Source organism: Aquarana catesbeiana, linkage group LG01 (genome assembly GCF_042186555.1).
Source record: "Aquarana catesbeiana isolate 2022-GZ linkage group LG01, ASM4218655v1, whole genome shotgun sequence".
NCBI lineage: Eukaryota > Metazoa > Chordata > Amphibia > Anura > Ranidae > Aquarana > Aquarana catesbeiana.
Genome location: NC_133324.1, coordinates 949,683,513 through 949,705,899, shown reverse-complemented (window position 1 = coordinate 949,705,899; position 22,387 = coordinate 949,683,513). Strand labels below are relative to the sequence as shown.

At 46.5% G+C, this 22,387-nt stretch overlaps 1 protein-coding gene across 1 annotated transcript in view; it reads left to right on the top strand.

The window, feature by feature from the left end:
* The window catches only part of LOC141121648 (von Willebrand factor A domain-containing protein 5A-like), a 156,889-nt gene that overhangs the window by 20,390 nt on the left and 114,112 nt on the right, over positions 1-22,387 (top strand). Inside the window, exons 5-6 of the mRNA XM_073611327.1 lie at positions 15,976-16,145; positions 16,402-16,543. Of these exons, the coding sequence (XP_073467428.1) occupies positions 15,976-16,145; positions 16,402-16,543 (312 nt within the window). The remainder of the gene's footprint in view (positions 1-15,975; positions 16,146-16,401; positions 16,544-22,387) is intronic.

Sequence of the window (22,387 nt, the reverse complement as noted above, 5' to 3'; positions counted from 1 at the left end):
CTGTTTAGCCTCAGCATCAGCACAGTAAAAGCAATCAGAGTTTCGGAGTGCAGCAGCCAGCCCCCCCTCTATTGTGCCACATCCCCTCACTTTCATAAGGGGTCCCCCTGAAAAGCATGAAATTACTGCGAGGCCTCAAATCCCGGCAATTGACAGTGTATGGTTGACGGAACTCCTAGACTCCTTCTTGAGGTATCATATGACACAGCCGAAGGGAGACTGGGGATGCAGAAGTTTTCCTACTTCTGTGCTGTGCTGAATCTGAGGTCTGGTAAGTGGGGAGGCATCAATTTTCTGTTTTGGGAAGGAGGAAGTGAGAATTTCAGCCCCAGGGAGTTTCTTTTGGTGGGGGGTTAAGGAAAGGGGAGTGGGTTTGCTTTTGGAGAAGGAGGGAGTTTCTTGTAGAGAAGTTTACAGGGGGTAGTTAATGGCAGGGATTTGTTTCCGGGAGGGAATTTGGTTGGATGAAGGAAGATTTTCTTCATATTTAGGAATCTTTGGGGTGGTGGATGGAGCCGAGATGGGATCGAGGGGATGGATGAAGCTGAGATGAGATCGGGGTGGTGGGTGGAGCTCGGTTGGGATCGGGGGGGTGGATGGAGCTGGAATGGGATCTTTGATTTGAGGGAGGGTTGGGGTTAGAGGATATGTGCTAGGGAGTGCTTTGGGAGTGAAGAGAAATAGTGCTGGGGGTGTCAAATCTGCCTCCCTCCTTCTAGCACAAGTCCTCTTTAACCCAAAACAAAGCACCCTTCTACCACATATCCTATAACCCCCACCTCCCTCGCTAAAATGTACTCCTGGCAGCATAATTGTTACGTACACAGTGCCAGGCCTCCAACCCCCCCCCCTCCATTACAATGTCCCACAAGACTCCTGTTATTACAGACCTCAGCCCCGGCCCCTGGGCAGATGCTGTAGCATGCTGTCCCTGCTCCTCCTCGGCTCTTCCTCTCGGTCTGTGTACTTGTCATGTCAGAGCCGAGGAGAAGGTCTATAGTCCAGTGTGCAGTGAGTGCAGCTGGCGGGCAGAGGAATGTGATTGTGGCTTGTGGGACCGTGACAATCAGACCTCGGGCACCCTGCCTGTTTGTCTGGCTCGGTCCCTCCCCGCACATCGCATGTAGCTAAAGAAATCTCAGAAGGGAAGGAGGAAGAGGAGGGAGCCGCTGTGCTGCTCTCAATGTGGCGCCGGTGTCAGTCTAGGCTTGGTGTCACCCGGGTTCGGGCCGCACCCCCCTGCACCCCCATAGCGACTCCACTGATGAGTGCACTACCGCACCACAACTGCCTGCATTGCGTTCTATTCAGTTGAATGGGGATAATCTTTGCTGCGCTGTATTGCAAACAAAATGTAGGTACATGGGAATCCTGCCTATATTCAAAAATTGTAGCACTCACCGCATAAATATCGGGGGTATGTAATCAAAACAAGGGACAAAAACAAGGGACAAAAAACTAGGCTGGATAATTCCTGAAGGGAACAGTGTGATTTCGTAAACACAGAAATGTGTCACTCTGTTACATTCCAGAAATGATACAGTCTAAGCGACCAATGATAAGGTGTAAAGTCATACCACAGTCAGTCAAAGATAGAATAATCATAGAAGGCGGACACACTGGGAAAAAGGATAATCCAAAAATTGAAGACAATTAGGGGAGAAGAAAAAAAAAATAATAATCTTCTCCTCACAAAGAAAGAAAGGTTGATATTGTATCCTCAAATGTATGGAAAGTCCTGCTGTATGATCCTGATTGGTAAAAAACATGTGGTTAAACGATGACAGACACTGATTACAGATGGATGGATCACTAAGCATTTCAATCCCGAGCTTGTCAGGTATATAACATAAGCAGGAACGATCACATAGGTACCGTCAGTGCAGGGCTGGACTGGGACAAAAATGTGGCCCCGGACTTCATCCAGACCGGCCCACTTTAATTTGGCAAACACACACAAAAACGGTATATAAACTTTACGCAATTGCGCAAAAAAATAAGTAAAAACATTCCACTGTATGTATAAATAGCTTTTTTTATTATTTAGAGAAAAAGATGCATTCCAACATTACAGACACCTTTAGAATGAAATGCGTAAGTTACACTCTGTTCAATGGCAGGTGTCATAAATAAGGAAAGCAGTTATAAATAACAACTTATGTTTGAATATAATATTAACAAGAAACAGTTCAAACAATAACTGCAGTGCTGCTGCCAAGAATGCCAGTACTGCCACTGGTCACTGATGAATGAATGTACTGCCACTGGTCACTGATGAATGAATGTACTGCCACTGGTCACTGATGAATGAATGTACTGCCACTGGTCACTGATGAATTCATCAGAGACCAGTGGCAGTACATTCATTCATCATCAGTGATCATGACCAGCAGTGACAGTACATTAATTCATCAATGACCATGACCAGTGGCTGCAAATTCATTCATCAGTGACCATGACCAGCAGTGGCACTAGTAAATTCATTCATCAGTGACCATGACCAGCAGTGGCACTAGTAAATTCATTAATCAGTTACCGCGACCAGTGGCAGTAAATTAATTCACCAGTGGCATTAAATTATTCATCAGTTACCATGACCAGTGGCATTAAATTATTTATCTGTTACCGTGACCAGTGGCATTAAATTATTCATCAGTTACCAAGACCAGTGGCATTAAATTAATCATTTACCGTGACCAGTGACATTAAATTATTCATCAGTTACCATGACCAGTAACATTAAATTACTAATCCGTTACCGTGACCAGTGGCATTAAATTATTCATTAATTACCGTGACCAGTGACATTAAATTACTAATCAATTACCGTGATCAGTGACATTAAATTACATTAAATTACTAATCAGTTACTGTGACCAGTGGCAATAAATTATTCATCAATTACCGTGACCAGTGACATTAAATTATTCATCAGTTACCGTGGTCAGTGGCATTAGATTAATAATTGACCAGTGGCATTAAAACTGGTCATGGTAACTGATTATTAATTTAATGCCACTGGTCAATTATTAATTTAATGCCACTGGTCATGGTAACTGATGAATAATTTAATGCCACTGGTCATGGACCAGTGGCATTAAATTATTCATCAGTTACCATGACGAGTGGCAGTACATTTACAGTACATTTACCCCTCCCCCCGCCATGCTGCATATTACAGTTACTATTACATATTACTCAGTTACTTTAGTATTAATCATGCCATGCAGCCTGCATCCCGTATAGCATCTGATTAGCTTATTTAGTGCTTACTTGAATCACACTATCGATTTGGTCCCTGTCTATACTTGCTGCAACTTGGTTCTGGTTCCGAATCCTCCTCCTCAGCGGCGCTGGCTCGGCCTCGGCTCCTCTTGGTTGCAGTCTTGCAGGCTTGCTACGCTACGCTCCTGGCTCCGCCTCCTCCTATGTCCCCGGGCCGCCTCTGCCCTCCAGCTGTGAGTGACGTCACGTGCCGGGACAAAGAGGCCGAGGCTGTAATGTTAAGGGGAGTGTTAGGGGGAGTGACGAGTGAGTGGCAGCGTCATGATGATGGTGCTTGTGTGACACCGCCCACCGGGTGCAGGAGCGGAGCCGCCCGGCGTTATTCTAACACAATAACAATGGAGAGTCGGAGAGAGAAGTGTAGTGGCCCACTGCCAATCGGCCCACCGGGAAACTCCCGGTAGTCCCGATGGCCAGCACAGGCCTGCGTCAGTGTAACCAAGAGCCAGGGTTCCCACAGCATGTAGGTATAACATCCAAGCAATTGTAATAATACATTTACATGGTGGTTACTCAATGATACCGGATCACACAGAGAACTCTCCAGTGTGAAATGAGATTCAATCTGTTGGTCTGTATGTAATAGCCATAGATCTCCAGTTGATGATCGTTCATCTGTGATAAAGATAGTGATTTCTCATCCAAGATAGATTGACCAATATGTGTCAGGCTATTCGAAAAGCCGATGGAGTAATAAAATCCACAGTCACAGTGTCTGTTCTCTGTGATAAAATATCAATTGGTCTCCATGTTGAGGTCAATCACGCTGATAAATTCAGAATAGATGTATCATTAGGTTCATCAAAATCATCAGGTTCCAGCTCAGTCCTTCAAGCCCATCATAGGGTGTCAGCTAGTGGTAGGGGGGCAAAAAACGGGGGTGTCCATCCCAGCAATAAGAGCTAAACGCTTACATGTTTCATTCCTTAATTTGTGGAACTTCGTCAGAGCTTGGGGATTTGTCAGTCATCGTCTGTTTAAATAAGGGGCCACAACCCACCTCTAATTATGTGAAATTAAAAACAGATGCATCCCATCCATCAGAACTCAGTAAATAATGTGATAATCAAAGTGTTTTAAAAGTTCCATGTACCGGAGTGCTGCCCTGCACACACAAATATAAATGCACATAAAAGCATGTATATAAAACATTTATAGAACAATCCTTCAAGACCAGCGAAATCTTGAGTAATATAAATATCAGCTCATTAGAGCATAAAAATGATAACTCTCAGGTCAAATGACAATCCTACAGGTTACAGTGCCATATTGATCTTAAAACTAAACCTGATTTTAGATATTAGATAGTCTAATGTCATATTATAAAGGGAGCATAGAACAAAATGACAGAAAAAAACAAAAAAACAAAACAAATTGCAAGTATGTATCCATTAAGTTTAAACAAAGAACACATGTAGCAGTGCTAATCTGTGTGCATTTTGTGTGTGCTTTGTTTTTTTTTGTATTTTTTTTTTCTGTCATTTTGATATGATTTTACACCTTATCATTGGTCGCTTAGACTGTATCATTTCTGGAATGTAACAGAGCGACACATTTCTGTGTTTAGGGAATCACACTGTTCCCTTCAGGAATTATCCAGCCTAGTTCCTCGCCCCAGGTGGCTTGGGGTACTGTTAGGTGCTTATAGGGGGTCTTTTATATTGGGGGAGGGAGGGATATACCCACTGCATTTATCCCTATCTTTAGAGATATTTCTTTATCACCCATCTATCTTTGGGGAATTGTTTGTATTCATAGGTGTGCGCAGCCTATTACATTAGGGTGTGCACCTCAAAGCTCCAACACATATGCATTTGACATATATTTACCAGCCTCTTCCCCCCCCCTCTCCATCCTGAAACAATGGGAGGAAGGGGGAGCAAGAGAGCACATGGGAGACCCAGGGAAATGAGGGGTGGCGGGAGTGGCATATATTAGTACCAATCCCCTATATTTTCCTCCTGTGGCAGCTGAATGTTGACAAAAGCGAGAGGAGAAGCCTACTTTCAGCTGCTGCAGGAGGAAAATACAGATCGGTTCCACTAAATTCCACCCACGCCACCTCTCCTGTCCAGGTTCTGAGGGTCGGCAAGGAATAATTGTGGTTTACCTGTTGCCTGCCCACCATTGACAGGTTGCCAACCCAAGGATTAGGGTGTGCCCAGGCACACCTGGCACACCCCTTGCGCACGCCTATGTTTGTATTATTAGGAGTTTCCCCCCGTTTTATAGGGACTCTTTAGGGATATAGGGATTTTAGTATTGGTGTTTGTATTTTGCTCTTTCTTAGCGAATAAACATTTTTGTAGTATAACTCTTTAGGGTGTGTGTTGTTATCACTCTGTTTTTTTATTTTATTTTTTTTGTCCCTTGTTAGCTGTATTGCAAAGCCTCATGGCCCCACTCTGCTTTCACATGTTTTTACCGTACCTCCCCCAACATAAAAGTCTAAATGATGCCTTTAAGTTTGAAAGACCTGAACCCTCCCCAGGAGAAAAAAAAAATATCTACGGCCCTAACGCCCCCCAATGCCAATAATGGGGCATTGTGTACTCCCATTGATGCCAGGACATTTTCTTCCCCCACTGGCAAAGGTTCAACCCCCCCCAAAGTTTGAAGGACAGTAAACTGGCCCTTTGCTTATAAAGTTTGGAGACCCCTGCTCTAGAGGAAATGTCTTGAAACAAACAAACAAGCACTGACACCAATACTCAAAGTATTAGCATTACTTGCTGGGGAGTAGGGATGAGCTTCGTGTTCGAGTCGAACCCATGTTCGACTCGAACATCGGCTGTTCGATCGTTCGCCGAATTGCGAACGATATGGGCCGTTCGCGCAAAATTCGTGTGGCGCGTCACGGCCCATAATTCACTGCGGCATCGCAGTGCATTGCTTGCTGATGATTGGCCAAGCATGCACTATGACCCGCATGCTTGGCCAATCACAGCGCCGCCTTAACAGAGAGCCATAATTGGCCAAAGCCAAGGAGGCTTTGGCCAATTATGGCTCAGGGGATTTAGTATACGCCCCACACTATATAAGGCCGCCTGCACGGCGGCCCTGTGCAGTGTGTTCTGGTGTGCTTAGAGAGAGAGAGACAGTGTCATTTCATTTGAGTTAGCTAGATTAGGCAGGACAGTCAGTCAGTTAGCTGCACTTAAAGTGTATTGTGTATATATATGCATCCCAGGTGTTGCATATATATATATATACACTGTATTCAGTTTAGCTAGATCCGTTCCTGTTATCTTCTAGACTATTTACATTTAGTGCAGTGCGTCCTGCTCACAGTGTTCAGCTAGATCCGTTCCTGTTATATTCCTACTGACAGGCAGGCTTGTCTTGTTACAGTATTTTGAAGAAAATTACTGGTGTTCTTTTGATCCTATTAGTACCACAGTCAGGCAGCTAGACTATTTACATTTAGTGCAGTGCGTCCTGCTCACAGTGTTCAGCTAGATCCGTTCCTGTTATCTTCTTACTGACAGGCAGGCTTGTCTTGTTACAGTATTTTAAAGAAAATTACTGGTGTTCTTTTCATCCTATTAGTACCACAGTCAGGCAGCTAGACTATTTACAGTTAGTGCAGTGCGTCCTGCTCACAGTGTTCAGCTAAACCTACAAGTTAGTGGGGTGCGTCCACCTCACAGTGTTCAGCTAAACCTACAAGCTAGTGGGGTGCGTCCTGCTCACAGTGTTCAGCTAGATCCGTTTCTGTTATCCTCTTACTGACAGGCAGGCTTGTCTTGTTACAGTAAATACAGCTACCTGAAGAAAATTGCTGGTGTTCTTTTGATCCTATTAGTACCACAGTCAGGCAGCTAGACTATTTACAGTTAGTGCAGTGCGTCCTGCTCACAGTGTTCTGCTAAACCTACAAGTTAGTGGGGTGCGTCCTGCTCACAGTGTTCAACTAAACCTACAAGTTAGTGGGGAGCGTCCACCTCACAGTGTTCAGCTAAACCTACAAGCTAGTGGGGTGCGTCCTGCTCACAGTGTTCAGCTAGATCCGTTCCTGTTATCTTCTTACTGACAGGCAGGCTTGTCTTGTTACAGTAAATACAGCTACGTGAAGAAAATTGCTGGTGTTCTTTTGATCCTATTAGTACCACAGTCAGGCAGCTAGACTATTTACAGTTAGTGCAGTGCGTCCTGCTCACAGTGTTCTGCTAAACCTACAAGTTAGTGGGGTGCGTCCTGCTCACAGTGTTCAGCTAAACCTACAAGTTAGTGGGGTGCGTCCACCTCACAGTGTTCAGCTAAACCTACAAGCTAGTGGGGTGCGTCCTGCTCACAGTGTTCAGCTAGATCTGTTTCTGTTATCTTCTTACTGACAGGCAGGCTTGTCTTGTTACAGTAAATACAGCTACCTGAAGAAAATTGCTGGTGTTCTTTTGATCCTATTAGTACCACAGTCAGGCAGCTAGACTATTTACAGTTAGTGCAGTGCGTCCTGCTCACAGTGTTTTGCTAAACCTACAAGTTAGTGGGGTGCGTCCTGCTCACAGTGTTCAGCTAAACCTACAAGTTAGTGGGGTGCGTCCACCTCACAGTGTTCAGCTAAACCTACAAGCTAGTGGGGTGCATCCTGCTCACAGTGTTCAGCTAGATCCGTTCCTGTTATCTTCTTACTGACAGGCAGGCTTGTCTTGTTACAGTATTTTAAAGAAAATTGCTGGTGTTCTTTTGATCCTATTAGTACCACAGTCAGGCAGCTAGACTATTTACAGTTAGTGCAGTGCGTCCTGCTCACAGTGTTCTGCTAAACCTACAAGTTAGTGGGGTGCGTCCACCTCACAGTGTTCAGCTAAAGCTACCTGTAGAAGGTTGGTGGTGTTCTCATACTACAGGCAGGCAGTTGATTTTGCTAGCTGCAGTATCAGTACATATATATATATATATATATATATATATCCCAGCTTAGTGCAGCTACAGGCCATTAGTATGTCTGGAAGGCCAAGAAGGAGAGGCAGACAGTCACAAGCCAATAAGAGAGGGCAAGCAGGCTCTGTGTCTAGTGCTGGTCGTGGAGACGGTGCATCCTCATCAGCACGTGGCCATGGGACACGCTTGGCCTTTTTTTCGGCAGCTGGCCATGTTGAGCCGCAACATGCGGAAGACTTGGTCGAGTGGATGACCAAGCCGTCCTCATCCTCCTCATCCTCTCTCACCCATGCCCAGGGTACTTTGTCTGGCAAAGCAGCGGCCTCTTCCCTCGGCTCAATGTCATCAGTGACTCCTTCCCTAGCCCCACCATGTCCTCCTGAGGAGTCCCTCGAACTGTTTGACCACAGTGTTGGGTACATGCTCCAGGAGGATGCCCAGCGTTTGGAAGGCTCTGATGATGATACTGAGCTCGATGAAGGCAGTAACACGAGCACGGACAGAGGGGGTGCCCAAGAAGGACAGCAATCTGGCAGTCATGCTCCCCCTGCTGCAGCATACTGCCAGGTTTGCTCCAGTGATGAGGAGGGAGGGGATGATGAGGTCACTGACTCAACGTGGGTGCCTGATAGGAGAGAGGAGGAGGAGGAGGAGGAGGAAGCGGCACATCACCAACGAGGCAGGATGCCCTCCAGGGGCCAGCCTAAGGGCAGCACATTGACTGCATCACACCCCAAAGCTCCACATGTGCAGGGCGCTGCAGTCTCTGCGCGTTATTCAAAAAGTTCTTTGGTGTGGGCCTTTTTTGAGACGAGTGCATCAGATCGCACCGCTGCTATTTGCAACATATGTCTCAAGCGTATCTCGCGTGGCCAAAACATCTCCCGCTTGGGTACCACATGCTTGACCAGACATATGTTGACCTGCCATGCAGTTCGTTGGCAAGCGTATCTAAAAGACCCACACCAAAGAACAAAGAGGACCTCTGCTTGCTCCTCATCAGCTGAGATTTCCAACCCCACTAGACCTTCAGTCCTCTCTGAGACCTGCACTGAGAGGAATGAAGGTGTAGAATTAGGTGTGTCACAGCCACGTACTTGTGGGCAATCTGATTTTGGTACACCGACGTCAGATTGTACCAGGCAAATTTCCCTGCCCCAGCTGCTGCACCGCCGAAAGAAGTTTGCTCCCAGCCATCCACATGCCCAACGGTTGAATGCTAGCTTGGCAAAATTGCTAGCACTTCAACTGCTGCCTTTTCAGTTGGTAGACTCTGCCCCCTTCCGTGAGTTTGTGGAATGTGCGGTTTCTCAGTGGCAGGTACCCAAACGCCACTTTTTCTCACGGAAGGCGATTCCGGCTCTCTACCAGCATGTGGAAGGCAATGTCCATGCCTCGCTGGACAGGGCGGTCAGCGGTAAGGTGCATATTACCGCTGACTCATGGTCCAGCAGGCATGGACAGGGACGTTACCTAAGTTTCACGGCGCATTGGGTGACTCTGCTGGCAGCTGGGAAGGATGCAGGACAAGGTGCAGTAGTGTTGGAGGTTGTTCCGCCACCACGCCTCCAAAATGCTAATGATTGTGACACACCTCTCTCCTCCACCCCCTCCTCTTCTTCTTCCTCCATGGCCTTTTCCTCGGAACCAGCGGTGCTCCGTAGTCGTTCAAGGGGCTACGCAAGTACGCAGGCCAAAAGATGCCATGCGGTGCTGAGCTGGTGTGCTTGGGGGATAGGAGCCACACTGGGGCAGAGGTTCTGTCAGCTCTGCAGGGGCAGGTTCAGAGGTGGTTGACGCCACGCCAACTTAAGGCAGGAATGGTGGTTTGCGACAATGGCACCAACCTCCTCTCTGCCCTCCGACAGGGACAAATGACCCATGTGCCCTGTTTGGCTCACGTCCTTAACTTGGTGGTGCAGCGGTTCTTGGGCAGGTACCCGGGCTTACAGGATGTCCTGAGGCAGGCCAGGAAAGTCTGTGTGCATTTCCGCCGGTCATATAATGCCAGTGCTCGGCTGACGGACCTCCAAAAGGAGTTTAACCTGCCCAAGAACCGCCTAATCTGTGACATGCCCACCAGGTGGAACTCAACGTTGGCCATGCTGCAGCGGCTGCACATGCAGCAGAGGGCCATCAATGAGTACCTGTGCGACTATGGCACCAGGACAGGGTCAGGGGAGCTTGTTTTTTTTTCCCCACGCCAGTGGGCCATGATCAGGGATGCATGCACTGTCCTGTCACCATTTGAGGAGGCCACGAGGATGGTGAGCAGTGACAGTGCATGCATCAGTGACACTGTCCCCCTTGTCCACCTGTTGGAGCACACGCTGCGTGGAATAATGGACAGGGCACTTGAGGCAGAACAGAGGCAGGAAGAGGAGGACTTCCTTAGCTCTCAAGGCCCCCTTTATCCAGACAGTGTTCCTGCGTGCCCGCCGATCACACAGGAAGAGGACGAGGAGGAAGAGGAGGAGGAGGAGGAAGATTGTGTCAGTATGGAGGTGGAGCCTGGCACTCAGCATCAGCAGCAGTCTTTAAGGGATCAGTCCCAAGAAACACATGGACTTGTACGTGGCTGGGAGGAGGTGGCTGCGGACCATGTCGTCCTTAGTGACCCAGAGGACTCCGGACCGAATGCCTCAGCAAACCTACGCTGCATGGCCTCCCTGATCCTGCAAAGCCTGCGTAAGGATCCTCGTATTCGTGGTATCAAGGAGAAGGACCAATACTGGCTGGCAACCCTCCTTGATCCACGTTACAAGGGTAAGGTTGCGGACCTTATCTTGCCATCGCAGAGGGAGCAGAGGATGAAACATCTTCGGGAGGCCTTGCAGAAAGGTCTGTGCAACGCGTTCCCAGAGACTGGGAGGTTACAAACTCCTGTTTCTGGACAACGTGTTGCTGAGGCTTCGGTCAGTCAAAGAAGGAGCGGTGGAGAAGGTGGCCGTCTGACCGATGCGTTCAGACAATTTTTTGGTCCGCAGCCCCAAGGTATGATCGGTTCCAGCAACCATCGCCAGCGTCTGTTTTACATGGTGCAGGAATACCTAGGGGCAAGATCAGACTTGGACACCTTTCCCACCGAAAATCCTCTGGGTTACTGGGTCTTGAGGATGGATCACTGGCCAGAGCTTGCACAGTATGCAATTGAGCTACTGGCCTGTCCTGCATCCAGCGTTCTTTCGGAACGCACATTCAGTGCTGCTGGAGGCGTGGTAACCGATCACAGGGTGCGTCTGTCCACTGACTCGGTCGATCGACTGACCTTCATAAAAATGAATGAGTCTTGGATCACCACCAGCTACCAAGCACCTGATGCTGATGTAACCGAATAATTTTTTTTGAAATCTCAGATCCCTTCAAAGACTGCCTATGCTGATGCTGAGTGACTATCCCTGAGTAATTATCCTCTTCCTCCTCAATCATCACGCTGATAGCTTGTAAGAACATTTTTGGTTCTGGGTGCCACCACCAGTGCCTAAGGCACAATTTTTCAGCCCCTGTTTAACAGGGGCGTGTAATTACGATTTTTGATGTAATACTTTGCAGCAGGGCTCGTTCCTGCATTCCAACTAGAGTGTCTGTGAGGGGTTGCAGTGCTGTGGCACCAGCACCAGTGCCTAAGGCCCAATTTTTCAGCCCTTGTTTAACAGGGGCATGTAATTACAATTTTTGATGCAATACTTTGCAGCAGGGCTCATTCCTGCATTCCAACTAGAGTGTCTGTGAGGGGTTGCAGTGTTGTGGCACCAGCAACAGTGCCTAAGGCCTAATTTTTCAGCTCCTGTTCAACAGGGGCATGTAATTACAATTCTTGATCTAATATTTCACAGCAGAGCCCTGTGAGGGCTTACAGTGTTGTGGCCACAGCAACACCTAAGGCCCAAATTTCTGCTGAGTATATAGGGCAGGACCCTACTTTCAAACAACTAACTTACAAACGACTCCTACTTGCAAACGGAAGGAGACAACAGCAAGTGAGAATAAATCTATCCCTAGGAATGGAAATTCTCTCCTGTAAGAGTTAATATGGGAAAAACATTTCTCCTTTCCACTGATGCTTTCCAATCCATTGGGACAAAAAGTGAGGTGAAATCTTCTGAAGAGGAGGAAAGACAGCAAAACAAATGTCACAGGGGTGATAACCCTTCCCTATGTTTTCCAAAAAGCTTAAAAAAGATTTTTTGGCTGGAGCTAAACACGTTAAAAATGTACCCGTTCAAAATTACAAAGAGATTCTACTTAACAACAAACCTACAGCCTGTATACTGCTGTTCAGAGTATATAGGGCCTGGTGGCCCCACACCTTTCCTTATTTTAATTTGGGTGCGGGGTTCCCCTTAATATCCATACAAGACCCAAAGGGCCTGGTAATGGACTGGGGGGTACCCATGCCGTTTGTCTCACTGATTTTCATCCATATTGCCAGGACCCGACATTACATTAAACCTGCAAGCAGTTTTAAATGAGATTTTTTCCTTTAAAAATGACATTTGGTGCAGGGACTGTTCTAAACACGGGAAACACGCGTCACTTTACAGGCATACTATAGACACCCCTCAGGTACGATATTTAAAGGAATATTTCACTTTTTTTTTTTTTACTTTAAGCATCATTAAAATCACTGCTCCCGAAAAAACGGCCGTTTTTAAAAGTTTTTTTTTGCATTGATACATGTCCCCTGGGGTAGGACCCGGGTCCCCAAACCCTTTTTAGGACAATACCATGCAAATTAGCCTTTAAAATGAGCACTTTTGATTTCGAACGTTCGAGTCCCATAGACGTCAATGGGGTTCTAACGTTCGTGCGAACTTTCGGTCCGTTCGCAGGTTCTGGTGCGAACCGAACCGGGGGGTGTTCGGCTCATCCCTACTAGGGAGACACTGAATTGAATGTGCAGTTGCTGCTGATCGTGTAAGCCGCTTACCATAGGAGCTCCACTGTTATCTCCTCTTGGATTACGGCTTACTAGCTACCATAGACAACACTATAGTCCCATAACATCTTTATAACTTCAATTACCCGGGTTGCTATCAGCTGCTGATGGTTATCCATCCGTTGGAGCCAGAGTAGAGAACTATATTCTTCATACAACAATAGCTGACGGACGTGACGCCTTTTGTGTTCGGTCTCGATCCGCTGACGATCTCGGTCTCGTGGTGGTGGCGCCGATATTCGGTTCTGGACCCCGGTGGCTAACTATTTTATCCTTCCCCCTCTCCTGAATCGGATGCCATGTGATGTTGACCCTATAACATTATGACGGATATACACCTCACCCCCAGCCCCTGAAGAAGAGGTTGCAATCATTATAAAATACCTCGAAACGCGTTGGGCCTGCACTGTCAATAGCTCCTTGCTCAAACAGCTTCCAAGGGTTAAGTGTAGTTCCGTCAATCTGTTTTGTATACCTTTGGTTGTATTATTGTTATTTGTACATTCTGGCATCCACAATATTTGTCGGTATTTGTGATCCCTATTTAGTATGTGTTATGCTTTCAATCTTTTGATATAATAAAAATTGGACATTTTTTATATACTTTTTGTCATACTTTTTGGAGACCTCACCCCTTTTAAAATCCCAACTAAGAGGAAAAAACTTTTTCCCAAAGTATTAGCAACTGACAGTTGCTAGGATCCAGCACTTAGCTCTGTATTGTTTTTTTTTTCAAAATTTTTCATTGCTGACATTCTTTTGTATACATTTTGGCTGTCAGTGGGGAAGCTCGCCGACAGCTGATGAATCATCGGTTGTTAAGGACGTGGTGGCCGGCTTCCCAGCCCGCACCTTAACAACCAGCTATTCTTCACACAGGATTCGAAATCGGTTGATCATTTTTTGACTGATCCGATTTAGAATCGTTGCAAAAATTTGGAATTCAGTAGAAAACGATTAGAGGAAACTAAGTTAAACAAATTTCACTGAAATTCGTTACTATTTAATTCGGAGTTTCGGATAGATCCAAATCTTCGAATAACCAAAAATGTGGCTTAATTTATATTTGGACTGAAACTGATTTCACATGTCTACGTCTGCCTGTCACAGTACGTATAGCATTTCCCTTGTGCTTGGGAGTATGAGCACCATAAGCACGCCCTGGTCCCTTCTTTTTTTTTTTATTGCAATTTTCAGTTTTAAAGTACAGAACAGAGCCTCTTGGGCATACCCAGGCTTAGCACACAACAAAACTAGAACTAAAATAAAAAAAAAACAATAAAAACAAGACTAAGACACCCTAAAACAACAAAATTTGTATGCTCTGACCCCCCCTCCACGCCTACTGAATTACAGGATTTACTCCAAACAACCCTCAGTGCCAAGCTCAGTGATGACCTGCACACTCTCCCAGAACCTAGGTACCCAGACAATCAACTACTTTGTGGGGCATATACACAAGGTTCTACTAACCAAGAAAGGATGAGTTGCATAGCCTGATACTCACTAGTCATCTAGAGAGTCTGTGTTTGTGGATGGAGATTCCACCCAAATATTCCACATTTTGTGCAACTTCCTAGCGCAACCTCTATAGATAAGTGGCCTTCAGTGGCGTCTCCAGCTTTCATATTTAGGGGGGGCACATGGGGGGACAGGGACAAAAATAGGGGGGCAACTATAAAACGCATATATATATATATATATATATATATATATATATAGATCTATATATCTATATATAGATCTATATATATCTATATATCTCTATATCGATATAGATATATATATATCTATATATAGATATATATCCTGGGGCCCTTTACTACGACCCTACAATGGCGCTTTCACATGTTCTGCAGTGAGCTCCCTTCCTACTGTATTGGAGCCCCCCCAGGGTGGCAGAAAACAAGAGATATATGTCACCAGCATACCAAGAAAATATAAGGATCCAAAGCAGTGGGGGAACTATCAGGGTTGCAAAGGTTGTCTTGCCTCCAGGCCCTGGTGTTCTGCCACTGTGGGGTTTCCTAGCCTCCTCTTGCTGTCCTGCCCCTGCTATTGACTGCTCTGGTCTGGCATCTCTTGGAATTTACAGGCTGGTTCTCCTGTCTTAAGGACGGGAGAAATCAGTCTGTTTTTTCAGTAACTGAGAGTCCTGGTGGAGTCCTTCCTGCAACTCGCTCTTCTCCCTGCCAACGTCCCTCTTAGACGTTGATTTAAAAAAAAAAAAAAATTTATTGGGGGGGGGGGGGGGGGCACATGGTGGGACACAGCATAATGTTGGGGGGGGGGGTCAGGACCCCCTCTGCCCCCCCCTAGGGACGCCATTGGTGGCCTTGTATAATGGGTAGGGCTGTGTTAACTAATCGCTTTCAAAAATTAATGGATGGTACAACAGGGGATTTCCACCGAAGCACAATGGGCTTGCGTGCATAGTAAAGTAGTAGTCCCAGAAGGGTTCTTGCCACCCAGCGGTGAGCCAGCGGGTCTGCAAGACCCAACAGACACACCTCCACCACCAGTGAAATTTGAATGGTGGTAACTGTTAAAAAAATGTGGTGACCTCAGTCTAGAAAGTTTTTATCTGTGGACAGGTCCAGAAAATTTGGATGAAATATGCTGAGGGTGCCACACACCGCCAATAGGAATCTGGAGTAGCTGGGTAGATTTTGTGTAACCGTACGGGTGTAAAATACACTCTATGTAGAATCTTGAATTGAATCAGTCTGTCCCTTGAGGAGACCAGTTGTGAGAAGGAGCCCTCCCACACGCCCTGGTCTTTTCTTGGTTCTGGAAATTGGTTTTTCCCTACAGAAGCTGATATGCACTTTGAACAGTGAAATATTTCCTTTTTTTATGTCTTCTAGATCATGATGTGAGTATAACAGCCACACGTCCTCAGGTGCCGATTGGTGAGATCCCGTACACGCTGAGCCTGAACGCTCACTTCCAGTCCACGTACGGCATCGCCAAGATCGAGTCAAAATGTAACATCACCCCCCTGGAGTACACGGATAGTGACAAGACCAGCGCCAAGGTGAGCGGGACACAAAATAGTATGAAGGCTCATTTCTTTTGTGGACTACATAGGAGATCTACAACATTCCACTACACAATGACGGGATTAAAATGTTTCAAGTCTTGTATGTCATGAAAGAAAATGACAAAATAAGTTTTTTTTTGAAAAAGAGCTCCTTTGTTATAATTTTGCAGTCCTCTCATGTGTTCATGTCACCCCTCAATAAACTGAAGATGATGGATTACCTACAATTATTTAATTTCACATTTTGTAGGTGTCACTGGCGGAGGGTCACAAGTTTGATCGAGATGTAGAATTATTGGCTTATTATACGGATGTGAACAAACCCAGCGTCACTGTGGAGGCGGGGCTTGGAGCCACAGATGCCGCCCAGGAATCCGGACTGACGCCATCAGGTGACAAAATAAACCGACATGACATCTAGCGATCTGCGTCCCCAGTATAATGACTTGTTACAGTAAAAGCGCTCCTTTGTGCCAATGTCCACTTTACAACAAATGCTACATATGAACGTGAATGACACTGCTCCAGGTAAACATATGCAACAGGCGGCCGTGGGTGAACAAGGCTCTCGGAGATTCAGCCTTCTCAGATTTTTTGCTGAACCACAACAAGCTTTATTGATACCAGATCAGGTCAGGCAGACATTCTCTCCACCATCGGATGGGACTCTGCCAGCTGATGCATTTCACGCAATGGGCATAGCTGACCTGCGATTAAGACAATTGGGTGAAAAGTGTCAGGAGTGAAGTCACATAAGACAGTGGAGAGAATGTCTGTCTCAGGGGCGTACGCGCTATTGCGACCTGGGCCCCTGCTCCAGGGGGCCCATGCAGCCCCCCCCCCCGTATGCCTATATAGGAAGGAGGTGGGGGAAGCAGCATGTAGAGGAACCAATCCTTCCATGCAGCCACTGAATGCTTGCTTCCCTTTTTGTCCCTCCCACTGACATTCAGCGGGTGCAGAAGGGAAATGGAGGGCATTGATTCCTCCACATGCTCCCGCCACCTCCCTATCCCTGTGCTGCTGTCCCGGGTCCCTGTGTCATTCTCTGGTCCCCCCTCACCCCCTTCCCTGCTCACTGACTGTGTGTGTGTTTTTTGAATTAATTTATAGCTGAGGCATAGTAAACTGTTTACTATGCTTCAGTTTATGAATGAGCTGGAAACTCTGTACAGGGCTACTCCTTTCCATTCATTCTCTGCAGCTGAGGCTGCAGAGATAGGAACTTATGAACCTGTCCTCGGTCCCATTCTCTGTATCAAAAGTGAGACATCAGGGGTCTGTTTAGACCTCTGATATTTCACCAAAGCCCCCAAAATGGTAAAATGGTAAAAAATCAAAACAAAAATAATAAAAAAAACTACAAAAATACATAACTACGGACAGCAGTTGCGGAACTACCAGGGTCGCATTTGCAACTGGGCTCTGGCATTTCGCCACCGTGAGGGGGGACCCCAAGATGGCAGGAATGTGGGCCACTGCGGAACCATAATAAAGAGTCCCACAATGGGAGTAAATGGCCCCAGGATCAGTGGGAAGGGAAAGGCCCCGATCAGGGGCCAGGGGGGCTCTTCATGATTTCTTGCATCGGGGCCCTGAAGGTTCTAGTTACGCCTCTGGTCTGTCTGATCCAATCTGATACCAATAAAGCTTGTTGTGGTTCAGCAAAGAAACAAAGTGGAGTGCTGCTTACCATATGTGTTAATAGCAAACACTGCTGTACTGTATTACAAATGGAGTTCATTGAACCTTTCTCATAGCAATTTTCACTTAGAGCCAGAACTGTACACTAATCTGTAGGACAAGATCCTACCAGTTTGCAGTTGGTAATGTATGCTGACAGATACTCTTCCCTTGGGGTCCTTTGTAGCTGCACCCACATGCTTTTTTTTACAATGTTCCTTTTCTTGTGCTTTTCAGTTTAAATAACTTTTTTTTATTAAAAATGTTTTCATCAGAGATAGAGGTCAACCCAGAAGATCAGCGGTACAGATCTTTGTGCAACAGACAAAATAAAATCCAACCTAAGGGGACAAATAATGAAATGTATATCCATACAACTGGTTCTGTATTAAACAGGAAACACCTTCTATAACAACCCTTGTTCTTAAGCCCGCCTGTCAGGAGCATGTGATGCTCCTGCTCCATCACAGCTGCTGGTTCCAGCATCCTGGTTTGGAAAAGAAAGCATTCTCCCTGTCTGTCCCCCTGCAAGGTGATTGATGTAGCCAGTCTCTGGGTGGAGACCAAACCTGATTTTAGCCAGCCAAACCAGCAGTCTCTGACTTTTGATAGGGTGTGTAATACGTGCTCAAGCTCTCTGTCTGTGTGTCCTGCTCTGCTGTTTGGATTCCCGTTTATGACCTCAGATCAGATATTGACTATTCTCTAAACTCTGCCTGCCTTTTGACTACGGATGGGACCCTGATTACTCTGAACCTTGCTTGCCTTGTACCTGGACTGTCATTGAACCACTCCACCTGTCTGCCCAACTGCAAGTTTTCTTTGCTCGGTTCACACTTGCCCGGGTGTTAGAGCTGCATGATTAATCGTTAAGAATCGAGATTGTGATTCTTTCCCCCTCGTGATCTTAACCTCCCTGGCGGTATGATTATGTCAGATTTTTGATGCTCAAAGGGGTACAATGTTTTGCATGGAAAATTGGCATTTTATATTGTAGGCCTGTAATTCTTATGCCCTGTACACGCGACTGGTTTTGCTGTCGGAATAAACTCTGAAGGTTTTTGCAACGGAGTTCCGACGGAATTCCGCTCAAGCTGTCTTGCCTACACGCGGTCACACCAAATTCCAACCGTCCAGAACGCGGTGACGTACAACACGTACAACGGGGCTAGAAAACGGAAGTTCAATAGCCAGTAGCCAATAGCTTCTGTCTCTTACTTGCTTCAGAGCATGCGCCGTTTTTGGTGCGTCAAAACAGCATACAGACGAGTGTTTTTTTCAATAGTAATTTGTTCCATCGGAAAGAACAAAAACATGTTCTCTATCTAAGTCCGTCTGAATTTTCGGTAGAAAAAGTCCGATGGGGCATGCACACGGTCGGATTATACGATGAAAAGCTCCCATCGGACTCTTTCTGTCGGGAATTCTGCTCGTGTGTACGCGGCATTAGGAATAACGCACTTAAATCTGTCTAAACAAGAATCTAGTAGACAGCCGGGTATGATAAAGTTTGAAACACGAAATCATAAATTATAATATAATAAATAACTATAAATAATTATAATGAATAATAATATAATAGTAGTAAAAATTATTCAATAATGTAATCAAATCAAAAACACAGAAATTTGCTCAGTTGCAGAATTGTCGCTGTCGCTACTTTCAGTGTTTGGTGACGAATTTCCCCACAAATCACTATCACTCAATTCTTCAAGTGATTCCAATTTATTATCGCTGTTTTCTAGCTGGTCTAAAACCGCTTTTGATGTAAAGGAACACTTTATTGGTTGCTATGGACAAGCTCCAGGTTCTAGGCAGAAAGAACAGTATATACAGGGCTTTTTTTCAGCGGGAACGCGGGAGAACACAGTTCCGGCACCCCCGGGACTGATTGTATGTAATGGCAAGGGGTGCTGGGGTGTGCTGCAGGGTATTGATGCTTACCGCTAGGGGATCTATTCTAGTTGGAGGGTGTCACGGAACGTCCCACACTCCACTTGAGTGCTTCCGTCAGTATACCACTTCCTTGTAGTCTGGATACAGATATCAGATATTCCAACCTCTCTAAGCACAAAACAAGGCGACACTTGCTTGTTGCTAACATGGACTATATTTTTATTTGAGATCTCACACAAATATATACACAGCAGAATGACTAAAACTTAACCTAATTAACATGAGCTAATTAACTAATCCTTTTACCCAGACTAAGTGACTATGTCTCCTAGCTCATTGACTATTCAACACACATTACCATAAACATCAACACAGGGTTAATTAGAACAAACAACAATGAGTTGAATATCCTTAGAACCTGTGGTAAGCCAGACTAAACTCATTTACATTAAACACATTATAGCTGACATCAGACAGGTGAGTGGAGTTGATGACATTAGTATCTTCTCACAGTATGAGTCCCAACAGTATGACTCAGTCACTATTGCTACTATGGCAAATACAGGGTCCCCAGTGTCTGTGTGTCCTGGGGGACAAGGACCCGAAGCCAAAGTAACAACACCTCAAGGGTACCCCAAATGCCAGGGCCCATAATCTGTAGGCAAGTGGCTCACATTCAGTTCCCTCCAAAAGCCTCTATCCCGGGTGAGTCTGTCACATTTCTCCCCCATCAAAAGTTGACTAACAAGGTCCCAGACCTCCACCTGGTCTGGACATGCGTTAGTCAGGCAGAGTGAACTCACAAAGTCTGTCCGCATGATCTCCTTTCTTGGTTGCAAGGAATAGTTGACCTCAGTAGGTGTGAGGCAGAGGTCATTGACTCTCTGTCCGTCTGTCAGCGCTTCATCTGGGTGGTGTTTACCATTCCATGGCTTGGCCTGTTGCTGGGCAGAGGGGCCCACTGTCTCAGTTCCCTGAAGCTGAGAAGAAATTGTAGGTGCTAGGCAGACACCAGCAGTGCTCTGCCCTGTTACCAGCGATTCAGCTGGGAGTAGCATCTCCACTACATCAGCTTGTTGCTGGAGAGAGGGGCAGATTGCCCCGGCTCCCTGGGACTCCACAGTTGTTGCCAGTGCTGGGCAGAGGTTGGTAGCACTCTGCACTGTTGCCAGCACTTCTGCTGGGGACTCCGCATTCTCTGCTCCGGCTAACCATTGGGGCAGGAGGCTGGCTTCCTCCACTCCCAAACTGTGTAGCTGCCATTGTGGAGGTGAGCCGGTTGCTTCCTTTTCCATTCCCTCATCTGGCTGCTGGGACGACATGTCTATGGTACTGTCTCCCAGGTGCACAGATCTTTGCTGGGGAGAAAAGTCCGCTTCCTCCACCCTGGCCAACTGTTGGGGAGGGACAACACACACCTCCTCTCCCTTCTCCCCCTGTATCTGCTGCTGGGAAGTGATTGCCACCTTCTCACCCTGAGCCTCCGAAACTGCCACAGGTGGGGGGCAGAGGTCTTGGACCCTCTGTCCGGTGTCCAGCACTTCTGCTGGGGGTTTGCTAGGTGGTTCCTCCTCTACAGAAACGTCTATTAAATCCCCAGTCTCTGCAACTGAGGTCTGGGGATATAGGTTCACCATCTCCTGTCCATGGAACCCAGAAGATGCTATCATTGCTGGGCAGAGGTTAGCAGAGCTCTGCCCTGTTGTCAGCACTTCAGGTTTGGGGATGGCAATCTCCAGATTTTCCACTGTCGATTCTCTGGCATGCTGCTGAATGTGTTCTAGCAGTTTCCTGTATGCCCTTTCCAGATGCTGTTCCTTCCTTAGCAAATGGTCCAGATCAGGTTTGAGCTCTGAGACCCCTGCAAGACCGAGCATAGCCTCTCTATATTCTCGCAGGTCCTCAAGGTCAGTTTCCCCTTCATCGACAAACACAAAATGATCTGTAAGGCTCTCCCACAGCAATCCAGGGCCTCCAAAGTCATATCCCTCCGGAGAGCTTTCTGTTGTCTCCCCTAAATATCCCTGCTCTGCGTGCCATTGCAGAGCCCGATAATGATTGTCCAGCTCTATCTCCTGCTGGACCAGCCTGTCCAACTCAGTCACCCATTGCTCCTGGGGCCGCTCTCCCAGGAATGCCATCCGCAATGCCCGTTGGTCACTGACTCGTTCTTGTGTTGGAAAGCACTTGCCCTGTTTTATACCAGCGAGCTGGAGGGCTCCAATCCAGAGCTCCACCCAAATTTGCTGCCTAAGCTCCAGGTATTCATCCTCAGACACAGTCCTGGTATATGTTGAAAGGATGATCCGCAGCAGCCCCGGGAACTCTGATGCCAGGTCCATATCTCCGCTGGGGTGACTGAAGTCTGCTATGCTGATCTTGGATCCAGGTGGAGGTTTAGATTTCCCAGACTGCCAGAAGCATCCCACCGCTGCCACCAATGCCACGGAACGTCCCACACTCCACTTGAGTGCTTCCGTCATATACCACGTCCTTGTAGTCTGGATACAGATATTCCAACCTCTCTAAGCACAAAACAAGGCAACACTTGCTTGTTGCTAACATGGACTATATTTTTATTTGAGATCTCACACAAATATATACACAGCAGAATGACTAAAACCTAACCTAATTAACATGAGCTAATTAACTAATCC